This window comes from Phaethon aethereus (genome assembly GCF_964289735.1).
Source record: "Phaethon aethereus genome assembly, chromosome: 1".
Taxonomy (NCBI): domain Eukaryota; kingdom Metazoa; phylum Chordata; class Aves; order Phaethontiformes; family Phaethontidae; genus Phaethon; species Phaethon aethereus.
This window is the reverse complement of record NC_138575.1, coordinates 93,874,062-93,890,985: the sequence shown is the minus strand read 5'-3', so window position 1 is coordinate 93,890,985 and position 16,924 is coordinate 93,874,062. Positions and strand designations below refer to the sequence as shown.

The 16,924-nt window shown below is 47.5% G+C and overlaps 1 protein-coding gene across 1 annotated transcript; it reads left to right on the top strand.

The window, feature by feature from the left end:
- Positions 1 to 4,240: 4,240 nt before the first annotated feature.
- LOC309416969 (phospholipase A2-like) lies at positions 4,241 to 16,799 on the top strand (the record flags this gene model as incomplete). The annotated part of the gene is made up of 4 exons (XM_082014356.1): positions 4,241 to 4,283; positions 7,531 to 7,696; positions 13,379 to 13,485; positions 16,636 to 16,799. 4 exons carry the CDS (start codon positions 4,241 to 4,243, stop codon positions 16,797 to 16,799), a joined length of 480 nt encoding a protein of 159 aa, XP_081870482.1.
- Between the last annotated feature and the right edge of the window lie 125 nt (positions 16,800 to 16,924).

Sequence of the window (16,924 nt, the reverse complement as noted above, 5' to 3'; positions counted from 1 at the left end):
ACTTTTAAAGACAGAAAAGACTTGACATTTCCAGTGACAAGAGAACAGGGCAGCCAGGCCAGTCCCCCCACACAGTGGCTGCACTCTTTCACAACCTCTCTCCACCTAACGAGGGAGCAGGAGGACAACAAGGGGACACCTGCACCCCATCTCCGTTCCATGGGTTGTGTCTCCTCTCCGCATGCCTTGGGGAAGGGATGTGTGAAGGGATGCAGCTCTGGGTTTCGTGCGTTACGAGCGGAGCTTGGGGTAACAGATCCTCACGAGGGCCAGAGGCGGCTGTGAGGAGGGGAAGGATCCTGCCAGGGTGGTCTGGCTCTTCCCTAGCACGTGGCTCACAATATTTACCCCACATCCAGCAACGCTAATAAGCAAGAAGCTTCTGCTCCCTCAGCATCACATCATCCCCCTCCTTCAACAATCTATCATTCCCTTTATCCCAAGCACAGGACTCAGCTCAGCTCTGCCTGCCTGCCTTCCAGCCGCGTTACATCTGTAGACCCTGAGGTCCACTCCTTATTGAGAGGAGTGCAAGCCGGTGTGCAGAAGGGGCACATGTCATGTGGAAATGACTTTTGAGGGGGAAGCCCCATGCAGTCAGCTCAGGAGACAGCGCCTTCTGAGGCTGTGCTGGGAGAAAACTGCCATAGCCTGAGAGAGGTGGCCTTACTTTTTTATCCCCTGAGGGGTGTGTGGGTGTGGGTGTGTGGGTGTGTGACTGGTTATAGACAAAAGCAGACACTGACTTTGAGAGGGTGCTGCAGGCTGGAGCCATCCAGTGTCACTATTCAGAAATGCCACCATCAAGATAAGACCTGGCGCACAGCAGCAGTGAAGCTCAAGAAGATACATAGTGGAGACCCTCAAACCCGTAGACACATTTAAAACTTTTCTTTTGCGGCTAAGATATAAACTGAAAATAATAATAATGTTGTCTTTCCTCATCAAAGTTTGACTAGGTTGTATCGTCACTAAAGCAAGGACAGACCTTCCACGCAAGATGATATTTAATAAGACTGCTTAATATGTTGTTATATTAACTCTACTGCTTCTGTAACTGGTTATGTCACCACAAATTATGTGGCAGTCTTAGATATGGGGCTGTTTTTCCTCTGAACAGGTAATGTGGAGTTTGTTTCCCTTTAGAACTGATTTTCTCTTCTTATTCCCACTACCCAAACTGTCATTCCGCGTCCTTGAGTCTCTTTAGTCGTCCCCCAATAAACTGGTCTTTGTGGGGACAGTTCCTTTAGGGAACCTCTGAAGCCCATAGTATTGCAGGAAAGCTTCCTCTGCCCCTCGTGGGAAAAGCCCTTGGCCTGGGCAGCAAACACATCGTTGAACCTGCTGGTGGTGACCAGAGACCTCTTCTTGGTGGTGACGTCCACAGAGATGACTAAGTATTTAATTTGAGGAAGAATAGCCTCTATGGGGTGAAGGACAGCCCAGCTTCTACAAGAACAAGTGACATCTTGAACCTCATTGGGTAAACATCATTAAAAAATGTGTAGTCCTTATAAACTCTCCTCCCCTTCAGCTGAAAACTTTTCCCTAAAAGTGTCTTTCAACAACAAGGAGCCCAAGAGCATGAGGTAGCACCATCCCTGAGGGCCAGCTGCTTTGGTGGTGCAAACCAAGGGAACTCTAATTTCAACAGAGCTAGTTCATCTGCAGGAATAGCCCTCAAAGCACTATGGGTTGATTGCCCCAAGCAAGTGACCTGAGGCTCCCAGTAAGTTTATTCCCTATGCAGTTTCAGCCAGCCAGCGGCTGTATAGCTGAGTTTGCCAAGGCAGTGGCGAACACCCTCCTGTGCTGCCTCTTGCTACTAGTGAGAAGTGGAGCTCGCGCAGGTAACAGGCAAAATGCATGTGAAGAGGCAGGATCAGGGAATTAATTTTCTTTCCCTAAACAGTAATAGAAGTGCCTTCGTGATCCCAGTGCACTTGCCGTAACATAGTAAGACCACGATCAGCACTTAATACTATTTAATAAATATGCTGATTAACTTAGGCAACAGTAGTCAGTAATTGCACGGATAAATAACAAATTCGGCCAGTCAGAAGTGTGAAACAATCATAAGGAAACAATACATTAATTCTGCTTTCCATTTTAAGGTTGGGTTTGAGCATCTCTCCCTAATATCCTGCAGAAGTCTCCTCCCAACATTGCAGGTACATTTGACTATCAAAGGGGTCTGTACTTCTTTATTTTGTATTTATTGCTGAACTGGGGACACAAATCTCATCTATTATTTGGGGGGCAGGGGGCTGTGAGAAAGGGAAGAATAGAATTAAACCTGTGGTCTGAAAATTTATAGTGCCTTTTTTGATCAGGTTTGTCATTCAGGAAGGCTTTGAAAGAACAAGATGTAAATGTAGGTTTTCAAAGCAAAAGGGGTCTGATAAATCCAAGTCATAGAGTAGACCACTTCGGGCGCTCAAAGGCGTTTCCTCAGCCTTGGGGACCCTGGGAATCCTATAAAGCATCTGCAGAGGTTCCTCACACCTCCCCCTTGGTCCCCACTCGAGAACGGGGCCCGCCAGGCATCCGTCAGGGATGGAGCTTGCGCTACCAAGGCGTCAGGTTCAGCCAGGGCCCACATGGTGCTTTAAAGCCCGACTCCTTCTTTGCGCTTCCCGTTTTGAGGCCCTGCACCCACAGAGCCCTCAAACACAGCACACCCGCCTTCCAGCATCCTCCTTCTGCAAACTTATATTCTTAAGGTTAAACATTAGCCAGAAACAGCTCGCATACGTAGGGTTTGGCATTGCTACTTGAGTAAGTGTATAATTACTGAAGGGAGTTTCCGAGGGAGGAAGTGTAGGCTGCACAGCTCCTCCTGGGCCCCTCCGACGTTGCGGAGGAGCCGGGGTGCGGAGCAGCCTCGTGAGGGTATATACCGGTATACGGGCATCTGGTATATACTGTATCCCGAAAACCGGCCCGGCAAAGAGGGCCAGCTGCTGTGGCGGGGCTGCTCTCGGCAGAAGGCGGTCCCGTAAATGACTTGCCACTGACCTTTGATTCGACTACCGGTATTTAGCAAGCAAATATTTAAAACCGTGCCATTAAAGAAGGGAGGCACACATGGGGAAGTCGGGCAAGGGGTGCTGCTGAGAAGGGCCTGGGCTGTGCAGGGGAAGGGGCAAGCAGCCTTCTTCCCCTCCTCGCTCTCTCTCAGCAGAGCAGCCAGCCCTGCCCATCATGCCCACAGCAGGGAAGGGGCAGATGCTTAGACCTCAACGAGGCGGGTGGCTGCCGTACCAAGCAGGGCAGGAATTTCAAAGCCCCAAAGGGCTGAGTGAAGCTGTTTCAACTGCAAAAGCCAAAATAACCGTGGCCATCCCTCCCGCTCGCGTTGGCTGCTGCCCCACGCGAGTGGAGGCCGTGTGGCGGGGAGGCCGCCTTGCCGATCCCGTGGCCTGGTGTGACCAGGGCTGGCCCCAGGGGGCTGTCCCCAAAGGCTGGTCTGTTGCTGTGGCTGGGACCCACATACTGACGAGTCTTCAAGAAATCAGTTGGTGTCGGTCAGGTGCAGCAACAGGCCAAGAGAGTATTTGTCCCTTGGGAGTGGCGCAGAATGAGCCATGTCGGTCAGTTTATAATTAGATACTAGCACCTAACAGTATTCTTTCTGTTGGATTTTTATAGTTTTGTCTCTTCTTTTTTAAACGTGAAAAATAATCAGCCTTAAAATAAAAAAACTGAAAAAAAAAAAATTACCCTGGAAAGAGCGATCTATAAAAAGAGAAAATCCTTGCCAGGGGAACGCCACAGCAGCAAGCCCAAGCCACAGAAAGCCCAGTTTCAGGCTTTCCTTTTCCGCAGCTACTCAGAGGTTAACCAGGGTCTGTAAGCAAACAGCTTAAAGAAGGAGCCCGGCTTAGTGCCTGGGTGTCTGGGGCTGTCCCGGGGGCCGCCAGCCTAATGCCCTTCCAGCAGCCCCTCCCTCCCAAAGGCGATGCTGGGCAAACAGAACCAGCCCTCGCCCTCAGCCCGGGCAGCCAGAGCCCGCCACGGGGACGGGCTGGCCCCAGGCTGGGGCTCGGGGAGGTGGCAGAAGAGGGTGTTTCGCTTCAGACGGGCACAGAGCTGCGTATATATAAACCCTGGAGCAGCGGCCCGGGAGGATTTTTAAGCACACCCACACCTCGGCTCGCTTGGCAGCGTGGCGAGGTGCTGCCGGGCGTCCCGTCAGCTGAACCCCAGCGTACCGAAGCACGGGAGCAATCTGCCCATGGGCTCCCGCCCGCTGCTGATGCTGATGCTGCTTCAAGCAGGTGAGTACCACCTCTCCATCCCTCTCCCTCCCCATGCCTCCCCCCGTCCCAGGACAGCCTCTCCCCTTGCCATCAGCTTTGCCTGCTTCACAGCAGGCACCTCAGTGTGGTTTGACCAACTGAGAAAAGAAAAAAAGCACTGCTTGACTCTTTTCAACTTTATAGCAAGGGGCTGTGGAAGTGAGCTGCCTGCCCACTTCGCTTCCCCGGTGGTTTACAGGGCTGGGGCTGTGTAAACATGGGTCATTTTGGTTTGGGGTAGTTTTCTGTTATAAAGTTGTTGGTGTCTGTGTTTCTTCATAGAAATACCCTCTTTTTGTACCAGTGACTGTGGAGCAAGCACTTTTCAATTCATGTGAATTTAAAATAATTTTTAAAAACTCTGTTAAAAAAAGCCATAAATGTCTGCTAATATAAAGCCCCCACAGGCAGAGGCCAAACACCACTAAACTGGCAGGTCTGAGGTTATATCTGCAGTATAGTTTGAAAATAGACTCCAAAATGTTGCCTTAATCTACAGCAAAGGCTGCCTGTTTAAGCAGGAAACAGAAAGTGTAAGTTGTCAGATCCACCTCTGCTGACCTCCCCGCAGGTGTGTTCTCCGCCAAAGCCCCCCGTTAGCGGTACAGCTAATGACTGGACATGTTCCTAGTCGGAGATGTGGCTAAATGCAGGCTGCTGTGGATACTCGGACTTTTTCAAGGCTTTCCCAGCTGTGTTGGCTTGGCTGCCCGGCACAGAAAAAGCAATTTCAGTTCTTGGTCAAGTTATTAGCAATGCACCCGAATATCGCAATGTACTTGCTGGGGCTGACCTCTCACCTGCAGCAACCTGCCGTCAGCCTCAAAACCCAGCCAGCTTCCAAAGAATGAAACAGGAACATCAGAGGCTGCTTGGATGCCCACGTTATTTCAAGCTCTTCCAGAGCGTGCAGCCCTAAGCAGTGTCTTTTGGACTCAATTGCCTTTGGGGCTTTCTCTCCGCTTTCATGAACAGCTCTGCACTGTAATTACAATTCCTTGATCCTCAGAGATATCCCTAAAAGAAGAATGGCCTTTCTTTTTCTGGGTGAGGTGCAGTTACCTTACACCAGCCTTGGCTGTTTTCAGCCAGCGGCCAACAGACCAGGTCTAGCAGTCCTGGCTTAAGAGGTCAGTGAAAGACAGCTAAAAAAAATGCAAGCTGCTCATCAGGAGGCCCGAATGCCTACAAAGAAGTTATTGTCGCTATTGGAACATTTTCAGGGTCTGCAAGCTGCAACAGGTTGAAAAAGCGTGATTTTTAACCCCAAATCCAGAGCAGCTCACCACTTGTGATTTCTGATAGCTGAGCCCACTGCTAACTCCAGAGCCCCCGCTGTTTAGACAAGGGAAACAGGTTGTTGCTTTAGTTTCGAATAACACCCCTCTAACGTGATTTTAGCACGAAACCTGAACACTCAAGCAGTGTTTAGGTGAGCCGTGCGGTTACTTTTTCAGGAATGTGCATTTAATCGCCGAGGAATGCCCCGGGAAGCATAAGGAGGCTGTGTGAAACCCCGCGCCGGGGCTGCCTGAGGCGCCAGCGGTAGAGGGAAGCGCTCGTTCCTGTGGGGGGCTCGGGCTGCAGAGGGGGAGCAAAGCCCTGCCTTGTCCTTCACACGGAGAGACCCTCCTTGTCCTTGCTGAGGGACTGGATCAGGCTGGGAGGGCGAGCCAGCTCGGGAGATGCAGGGAGAGGCCCAAGGAAGGGGATTAGAGGCGAGGTTTTAAAAGGAAAGCAACTGTTTTAATAATAGTATTGAGTCCTCGGGTGGTTTAGGGGATTAATTAGTCCGTGTTTGCACAGCACTTCGAAGAGGTCAAGCATGCTGCAGCAGCCAGGGGCAAGTGGCAAAGCAACTTCGGTGGTGGGCTCCCCGTTCCCAGGCATCACCGCCCCCTCTATCCAAGGCTGCCGCAAAGTGCCCCCGTTCAGGCAGGCTTTTCTTTTCGGAGCGGCTGTGCATGGGTGGGACGAACGGATGGGTTGGGCAGTCGGCCTGAGGGGTTTGATGCTACCGGTGAGTAGCTTTGCCACATGTGAGTTGATGGTTGGACTTGATGATCTTAGAGGTCTTTTCCAATCTTAACGATTCTGTGATTCTATAATAGAGCCCTGCAAAGCATGCGGTCCTTCACAGTAGACCCAGGCAATAAATGCTCCCATCTGTTGCTATCGTTAACATGATAAGCATCAGCGTTTGCAGTTGAATATCACAGTGGTTTGAGTATTAGGGGCAGGGTACTCTTGGTTTCCGCAACAGTTACTGCAAGGTAGCATCTGTGGTTTCTAAAAAAGTCGCGAATTAACACAGGAAATCACGACACTGTTTGAAAGACTTGTAACTCAAAAAACTCCAGACTGGTTTCAGTGGCCATCCACACACTTCAGCTGACACAGAGCTCCTTTTTTTATTTTTGCAAATTAATGCAGCCAACCTGCTGTTATGACTTAAATGGAACATAATAATGGAAGCGGATGTAAATGTTGCCAGCACTTCCAAATGCTCAAATGAAAGCCAATATATGTACACCTTGGCTAACATAGGCACTCTATCCTTGACAAAGTATTATCTTAAGGGCTCGGGGACTTGTAGTTATCCCTGTATGTATGCAAATTAATAGTACTGCCAGCTCTTTGCCATCCAGAGAACAGGTTAAAATATCCTGAATAGTAGAGGAAACTTGGGTAGTATAAGACACCTTGGGCAACACAGAAACCTCATTTTTTTCTGTTAGAGACCAGGTTAGGTCTGGTTGTGTGCTTGTCCTCTGCTGCTTTCCATCCCACTTGGGACCACAGTATAGCTAGTAAGCTTTTCCAGGTGTGGGAGCTCTGGGGTGCAGTGAAGCCCACCTGGCTCTGCATGGTGCTGGCACAGGCCCTGCAAAGCTCAACAGCACGGGCTCCATGAAGTGCAAAACCAGGCACACTGCTCCCGGGTGCAGTATAGCTGTAATCACACACTAGTACAACCAGAGCTCGCTGAGCTCCCTTTGCAGAAATACCTGCTTGGGTATTTCTGTATCTACCTCCCGGATAGCCCATCCCTCAGGTAAGGCCCCTGCAGAGTCCCCTTTGCAGGGTGAATGCCATGGCTAATTAGATTGTCAAAGCTGCACCCATCCAACCAGTCAAGACCAAAAAAATCCCCCTTTAAGGACTTTAAGAAAATCAGCGTCAGGCATGTTTAATCCTTGTATGAAGCCATGTCCTGTCTTTGCAGTTTGGAAAGGTGCTTTGGGAAAATCCCATTCACTGCACACCCGAGGAATCATCGAATTGGCAGGAGCTATATCGTGTGGCACGGGACGGTCTCCCTTGGCATATATTGGTTATGGATGCTACTGTGGACTGGGAGGACAAGGCTGGCCTAAAGATAAAACAGACTGGTAAGAAGAACCTCAACTATGTGTCCAGAAGCAGGGCAGATCTCCCCAGCCTTCCCTGTTCGTACTCCTGTGACACTATGCAATTGTTACTGCCTTGTGGAGGGGGAACTTAGTATATATGAACAGCACTGGGGAATCGTGAGTGAGGACCCATGTATCACTTGGGGTTTGAATGAGGGTTTAACCACCTTCTGGATGAGAGCAGAGCTCTTGGGACCTTGTCTGAGTAGGGTGGAGGGCAAAGGAGGAACCAGGATATGATTTCCTGAAATAGCTGCATGTTTATGCGTAGAGAGCAAGCCCGGCCTGAAAAAAGGGGAGCGACTGAGGTATTTGGAGGATTATTTCAGCCAGGTCCTGAAAATGGCAGTGATGGGAATATCAGTGTTTATCCTCTGGAAGAAATCCAGGTCTTTGCAAGGAGTAATCAAACCTGTGGCCTTCATTGCCTGTTAGTTCCTGAATCAAGGAAGAACAACAACAGTGTAGAGCATGGTGTTATTTCCCCTCTTTGTTAGTGGGGAAGATGCTGTACTTGTTATTCCAGAGGCTAAAAGCAATGAGTCCAGGAGGTGTAGCAATCAAAGGCTTCTTTCTTGTACTTTGCCATTAGCATACGTGTAAATCTTGAGCATGGTGGACTCTTGTGTGCTCTGAGCCCATTGTTTGCAATCTTGTCTGGTTTTAAACCTCAAAGACAGAGCACACAAGTTTATCTGCAGTCAATAGCTCAGGTGTTACCAATTAGCAAGCACTGCTTTTAGCAGGGGTGAAGGCAGCGTGCAGCTCCCTGGGAAGGAAACCAAGCTTTCCAGAATATCCTGCCATTGGAGACATTTGGCATGGCTAGAAAACCAAAGTTTTGCTGCATTGGCAGGACAGAAAAAGGAAAAATAGGAAGAAAAGGTGCCAAGGATAACAGCCAACTCTGCTGTGGACATAAAAGAGCAAGTGTGCCCTAAAACTAGTGGTGATGTCTTCATTAACACAGCGAGAATTTTCACTCCCGGAGTCCTTTCTTCACATCCCTGATTTGTACCTATGAAACATATCATCCATGAAACAGGCAGTACGGGACTTACAAATAATGAGTAACTGCCTGCAAAGTATCACAGCTTTCAGGTGTAGAAGCTTCTCTTAATTTTCAGTAATGTCTCTTGACCTGCTTATCACCACCTACAGCCGTGTCTATAAACATTTTTATTATTTTTGTTAGCCCTTTACCAACTCTCACAATCAGGCCTTTAAAGTAAAACATGACTTCACTAATTTGGAGTACTTTTACTGAAGGGCTGAGTGGAGCCACCTAAAAGCTGTTTTCCATGTATGTTGGGTGACCCCCAAGTGTAGGTGGCTCTGGGAGATGCAAGTGGTCCACGCTCCTGAAAAACAGAGAGAGAGAGTAAAATATGGCCATGTGTTCATCAGCCAGTGTTTCTGCTGCTGGTTGATTTCCATGGGATGTGGATTTTGTCCTAATGGCAGAAAAGGAGCAACTGCAACTGGAAATGCCTCAAAATACCAGATAGTTTGTAAAAAGGAAGCTTGGTGCTTTAAGTGCATTCATAATTATTTCTCAGCTGCAATGCTTGGCTGCAAGAAAAACCAAGAAAGGTTTTATTTAGGTTCTTAGCTAGGAAGAAACGGCAATGCCCCACTAGGTTTAGCCCTAAAAATTTCCCTTTTATGTTTGCTAGAGGAATCTTCTGACATCTGTTACTGAGAATTACTGCAAAAATCAGTGTGGCTGAGTACACCAAGCCTGTCAAAGTGACCACATTATTTTCCATATTTGCCATTCTAAAAAAGAAAGAAGCAGAGTAGCAAAACTACTGGCCATGAGTGACAATTTTGAAATTACTCACCCCCTTGACACTTCTAGGTTTGTTACTGAGACCCTTACAAAAGGAGTAATTTTCTTGTGAGTAATTCAGTCAATCTGTCTAGACAGGGCTAGAGTGCTTCTAAGCACCTCTCTTTTATGGGAAAAGAAAAAAAGCCATCGAGTGGGTAATCCTTTTACAAGGTTTATTCCACACACTGACTTTGATGTTGGGTTGTCAGTAATCACCTTTTCCCTTTTGTTCCACTCTCACATTCCTATCACTTCAAGACATAATCGCATCTCTTCTGCATAAAGTCAATAGATTTGTTTCTCCTTCCCCTTTCTGTTTCCCTGGATTGCTGTAGCACCCATTTTGTAGAGCAGGACCTGAAGGTGCTCAGTGTCTCCCTGAAAACACTGAATGCTGTGAAAGGCAGGATGGCATATGTGGCTCATCTAAGACCCGGCAAACTCATAGGGAAGAGTAAGATTTCCCCTCAGTCGCTGAGTTAAAGCAAAACAAAAGGACACACAGCGGTGGCTGTGCTGTTATCGTGACAAGCCACAATGCGACAAATTCTTACTTTAACGGTATTTACTCCACGGCAGAGGTCTGGCCAGCTGATCCCTGGGGGCCAGCCAGAGCTGTCTGTAGCCATTACGGCTGTCTTGTAGCTCAGACATGATGAATAGGTTGCTTACTAACTAGATGACACAGTTGTGTTTGTTTTCCATACCTGTTGACCAGTGCTCTGCCGTAGTGTTGGCTGACTCAGTTTGTGCTGGTCTAGACGAGTATTAGCAGGTTACTAAAAGCTTAACACCGTGCTCTGACCCAGGTGCAGAAAAGAGCATTTCCAGACAAGAAGGGACCATCTGAAGGTGGCAAAAGACAATGATAGTTTTCCTCGGTCTTCATTCCCTGTCAGTTCTTTTGGCGCATCTGAAAGAGATGTTTGTAAAACATGAGCCAAAGTCTTCTCACTTTGCGTTGGTGGAAGCTGCATGTCACCCCGCTGCAGTTATGGGGTGCTCATCAGGAGCAACTGGTGTAAGGGGAAGCAGAATTGTGCCCCAAATCCTGTGGTCCTGCACAATTTATGCAATCCCCCTGATATTGCCAAGCCAGCTAAGGAGCAGTAAATTCTCACAGCTAGCTAGCACACCTCTATAGTGCTCATCTGCTTGTCCTTGCCTGATTCATTGACCATCTTTTGCCCCCTCCAAGGTCTATTCTCACTTCTTCTACCTCTTTTTCTGTTCACTCCCTCTGGCTCTCCATGAAGAGCAATTTCCTTCCCCTGGCACACAGGCTCCTAACTCCTCTCTTTGCCTGTCTACCTTCATGTTGTTCTTCCTCCCCACACTCCTCCATCACTGACACCAACTTTACCAGTTTGACTACTGATTCACTCCCCAGACCTCACAAATCCTGTGATTTCTACAGCTGGCACTCCACCTCAGCTCAGCCTGATTTGTGGCTCTCCATCATGCCCTCTTTTGCTCTGTGTCCCATATATGAGACACCAATGATGGACCTACTCTGCTATCTAACAGCCCTCTGAGGGTGGATGAGGCTGTGCTGCAGCTTCAGGTACATTATCCACAGTGCCTTGGGCTACAGCAACTCCTCCAGATGACACATGCCCCAGTTTGTAGCTCAGTGCCATAGGTCATCCCTGTCATCATCACTGACATATTGATGTCAATCCTATCAACATGATGCATTGCACAGGGACTCAAACGTTGGAGGAAGCTGAGACTTTCACACTTTCCACAAGGCTGAAACTTCTTCTGTCCTTTGGTCTTTCACTTCCAAACTCTTCAGGACAAGCCTAGGAGTGAGGTGTTACTGGACCAACAAAGAACTGTCCTACAGCCTGTTACTGCTGTCATGTCCAACAGAACCAGTTCCATGGGCTGAATAAGGTCTTCTCAATTACAGCAACTGCTGTAACTCCTTAAGGGAAACCTTCTAGATACATTTATCCCATAGGGCTTAGTCCCATTCTGAAGTCCTTTGAGGAGCTGCCATGAAGGGAGATACTACTCTGCTACTGCTAACTTACATTTCTAGGTTTCACAATGCAGTGAGTAGTCTGGTTGTAATCATCACACAGGTTTCATCTTTGCAAGCTGAGGAAAAAAAAAGCATTTGGTTTGCAGACTCATCTGTGGGATGAAATTGCTACTTTAACTACTAAATCAGGAGCTCCGTCAGCAGGGAAAGCACACTGGACTAAATTCAGCCTGTGTGTAATCACAGGAGTTACTTGAAGACTGAATTTGATCTGAGTGGTCTGATTCTCTTGTCCCTTTCACATGATTCACCTGATCTAGTGCCAGGGATTGTATTAGAATTTGTGTCAGTGATAGATCTTTTTCTTCACACTTCAAATATTGGGGTTTTTTTCCTGGGCTTTATAGCTCACACAGCCCACCAGCTCTCATATCCATAAACCAATTTCTAAAAGGGCAAAATTCTCCTGCAGCAGAGGGTGGTCAAGTTCATGATGATCCTGAGGTCTCGAGTAAGCTACTGGCAGCTCCCAACAGGTTCCCAGAGAAGCTGCGCTTCCTGCACAAGGGACCTTTATCCTTCTTGCAGGGTTGTTCCACTTTTCCAGAGGGATATAATGGTGGATCCCAGACTTTTACTGGCTTTTCAGGTACGCTGACCTCAGGTCTTGAGGATAACAATCAAGGTTTTCAACTAGATTGGGTAATCTATGGGCAGCCAGCACAGCCATGCTCCCTTTTGGCCAGCTCATCAACTTCTTGAAGAGATTCACATCTAGGACACGAGAGCTTCTCTAAAAGCTATCTGCTCTTCATTTGCCCCTAGCATCAGCCCGCCTCAATGGTTCTCAATTAGTAGAGCAGTTTCTCTGTAGTGTCCCTGTGATCTTCCAGGGACAGCTTCTGGAAATGCAGATGACTCCTCTCTGGCTCCAGCCTCTGACCTCACATTCTTGCTGAAACAGCCTTTGCTATCTGGTTGAGGACCTCTCTAAGTGCTGAATCTTTTCCTGACATATTTTGAGTCACTAAACAACCAGAATAAAATTCAAGTGGGGTCAAATTTTCTACAAATTCTGCAGTAATCAATAGTGGGAATTTATCTTGCTGCCTAGTCTGTAGGACAGATATCATCAGCTGAGCTAGTCCCCCTCAACTCCATCTATGGTCAATGAAAAGCAAATGCACTTTCAAATGCTGTGTTTTTCACCTGTGTTAGAACTCTGTAGTGTGAGAGAGCTGTGGCCCATGCAGGCATAAAGGGAGTATAGATCAATATCTTATATGTAGATGTTTACATTTAGGGATCTGAAGTTAACTGATAGGAATCCTGCCATTGAGGCTGATGAGTTTGTAGCCTCAGAAACTGGATGGGCCAAAGAGCACGTGGCAGGTCCAGGTAAACTGAAGAGATGAAGCTGCTTGGTGATGCTGAGGAAAGCTAAAAACATCCCAACTCCAAATTCTGGGATGGGTCTCAGCCTAAACTGGTGAGCCACAGTCACACACACCTCATAGTAACGCTTCAGCTCTGTTTCAGTGGGTGGGATTACCACGTATTGACCACACCTGCCTTTCTGAGGGCAAAAGCTTGGAGGAAGAAGCATGGTGGTCATGGGAGCAAATATGGCACTAATGAGCTCCTGAGCCATGTGGCCTTTCAAAGAGATGCCAGGACACTTGATTCATCAACAGATGATTTACTGACAGGCTGGGGCAAACATTGCTGTCGTGACCGGTGCTTGAGTGGAGCACTCCTGGAGTACATGCAAACACTACTGAGAAAAACATGCAGGATGCAGGAGGACACCCAAACTCTACCTTTTATTCTCTCCCAGGTGCTGCCACAGGCATGACTGCTGCTACGACAAGGCAGAGAAGGAAGGCTGCAGCCCCAAGGCGCAGCGCTACCAGTGGGCATGTGAGCAGAACACTGTGCGGTGCGGTAAGGAAATGCTCGCTCGTGTTCGGGTCCATTTCGCTCCCTACTCAGCAGGTGCTAGGCTGACCGAAGAGCTTTGTGGGCCTCAGAGATAGGTCTGTTTATGCTGAGCTGGTTTCAAAGCCACTTTGGGCAATGTCCATTCTCCTCCGAGCTCTCTGCCCATGCCTTGCCTGGATCACTAGGCTTGCTAAGAGTCCCCAGCTGGAGCTGGGAGGAAGGCTGGAGCCCCAGCACCACTTGTCCCAGGAAACCTGAGTCCTCCCCAGGCTGAAGAGCGGTAGTGTGGGCCACAGTGCCGACAAGCCATCTGAGTTTGGCAAGGATGCAGATGCCTCTCTGGAGGCTCTCTGCCCACCTGCATTACGCACCCCTGCTCCGTAAGGACGCCTTCCCAGCGTTGTGCAATGGTCTGCCTGTGACCACTTCTGCAGGAGTGGTCTTCCCGTGGCACTTTTGGCCCTCTCTCCAGCGGGACTGTTCACTGTTTTACTTACCATTATGTACTGCTAGAGAAGAGCCATGCTAACCTGTAAGACAGGTTAAACAGGGTGCCAGCCTGCATCTGTGCCTCATGTGGGGCTCCAGCCTAAAGCCCGAGGGCTCCAGTGGGGATCTGGAAACTTGCGGAGTTGATTGCTCTCAAATGCCGCAGGCACACAGCAAATGCAGGCTGTGCTTAGCTCTACAGCTGGTATCCAGTCAAGGTCTTGAATTGCACAGTCACAGCCCATCAGTGGCTTGCACCAGTTTGTTTTGACATACACCAGATGACTTGAGTCTTACAATTTGTCACTTCTATTTCTAAGTCTCAGAAATGTCCCTGATGAGAAAATCTATCGTAGAACACTTTGAAAGTTTGAAAAGAAACATGTGAGAATAAAACTTGTCCCCATACCATCAAAGCTACTTGCCTGAACATTAAAAGACAGTTTCTACCTTGTCAGAAGACCATATTCTACTGGTACAATCCTCAGCTCTCCAGCAGCTGAAAATCTGCCAGCAGATATGGGATGTGGCACAGCACATCTTCAGTTGCTCTTTTCCAAGTGCCAGAACAACCTATTAAATACAAAGTGATGGCTAAGGAATGTATTGCTTTAATGTATAACTACTCTCCTCCCGCTTACCTATATTTCCATAGCTGACTGATATTTTCTTCTAGCTATTTTGATAAGAAAAAAAAATCTTGTTTCTTTTTGCTGTGAAGGAACAATCCTAGTTGCAGATGTGAGACATATCATCGAGCCCATGAGACATATGCAATGTATGTTCCATAAGAGTGCACTTGGTTGCAGCTGTTCCAATCTGACTAACAAGTATTCAGTAAACAAATGCCATTAATTCCTTAACTGATGTCCAGGCAAGGGCTGAGAAGCATCCATCAACTGCTCACCGCAAGCCCTCAGCAGGCTTCACTTCCCCTGACATCCCCCATGGGCAGGAACAATCAAAACACACTCTGAAGGTGAATTTCCTACCCCAGGCTACAGCACAGCAGGTTTTACCAAGGTGTGAAGGTATAATGTCTGATCCCATTTAAACAAAAGGGATGAAGAATGAAATTTCCAGGCATGCTTGCTGGGCCTGTGGTAATAATGTCCAGAAACAACAGAAGTTTGCACTGTCCTTTCTATGCAAGAGGAAATAAATGCTTGTTGCCTGGCATGGAAGCATAAATACACATTTTTTCAGGGAAAGTAAATAGAAACTCATTTTACCAGGAACTTCTCCTCATCATCATCGTTTGCTGCTGTTACACAGTTTTGTTTGTGGAATGGAAAAAACGGGCAAAACCATATTTTTCCATTCAGATATTCCATCATATGTAGGCAAATTCCATTCAATAAATATCTCGAATATAGAAAAGTCTGTAAGCTCTAGGGGCTGGTCAAAAAAATCATTCTGCTTTAACAGAAATGACTGCCAAGCCAGACTCTTGTACTCACGTTAGATGGACAGTGGTTGGCACAGCGTAGGAAGAACTCAAGGAGCAGAGGGGCAAGGAGAAAATCAGGCAGGACAGGTAGCTAAGGAAAAAATGGACTTAGCGCTGAGTCCTCATCAGTGGGACCCTTGAAACACTTTTTACTGATAAATAAGTGATTCTTTTCAGAAAAGCTTAAGAAATATGGACTCTTCTGCTTTATCAGATGCAGGGTTGATCCAGCAAAGTCCAGTGAAATCTGGAAGGATTCCTATGCTCATTGCAGCTGGTTTTGGAGCAAAACCCATGTGCACTGGCATAAAGTTACACTTCAAACTTTGCCTGGTGCAGCACTTGGTGGGTGTTAGATAATATGTAGTTGCAGCCTCAAATAAACAAGGCACTGTGCTTTGAAATAGTATTAGCCCAATGGCTGCATTATAGGGGGACTTCATTACTCCCAAATCAGTCATTTACAATGTAGCTACCTGAGCTAGTTGCTTTGATGTTCCTTATGGTCCTTACCTAGTCACATAGTCATATAATTGCATTATAAATAGTTCCATACGTATGATTTTGATCCGCTTCGTTAGCTGCTGACTCATAAAAATCGGGTACCTGACCCTGCTGCAGAGTTCCTTGGCTCCTCTGCTGTGGTCAGAGAGATGTAAGAGCAACTCACAGACCATGAGTGAAGGATGCCCGGTGGATGCTTCTGTGATCTCAGGTTTCCGAATGTCCCTCTCGGAGACTCTTCCTTTCAAAGCAGCATTTTTTTTTTCTTTTGAAATCAGTCTGATTTGCAGAGGGAGGAGTTAGAAGGGAAATTGACTGACTGGGGGAAAATGGATTATTTTTAGCTTAGGCTAAGCTAAGATAATTTTCTTTTTTAGCTTCAGCCGCTGAACTAAACCCCCATTGTTTGCACAGTTCTAGAAGCGGGGAGTGCTCTGTGCTGGGCAGATTTTTGTAAGCGTTGCCAGTTTACATCTAGCTGCTACTTTCTGATGCTCTTGGTCACAGTTAAAGTCAGTCCTGTTGACAGAGAGAGGACAGGGGAGGGTCAGATCCACAGACAACACAACATGTTGATCGTCCTCTGTTCCTGCTCCCATGGCCTCTGTTCCCTAAGTATTGCTTTATTAGGGAATTTTTCCTCTTAAAACTGTTTCTTTGCATCATCTGATACAGAATCTCTCATCCTCTGCTCACATTTTCTTTTGCAGGTAACCTGACAGACCGATGTGAAAAAATGGTGTGCTTGTGTGACCAAGAAGCAGCCAAGTGTTGGGGAGCAGCCCCGTACAACCCACACTTCATCCTCTGGCCAGACTTTTTATGTGGACAGACTCATCCCACGTGCCATTTCAGATATAGAGGGGCAGAATAGTCTTTTTGGGACCTTTTTTCTACCCCTTTGAATTTGAAGGTGCTGGAATAAACTTTTACTTCTTTTACCAGAGCTAACAATGGTGTGAGATAATTTCTATCAATCGGGCCAGGGTTTATGGGGAG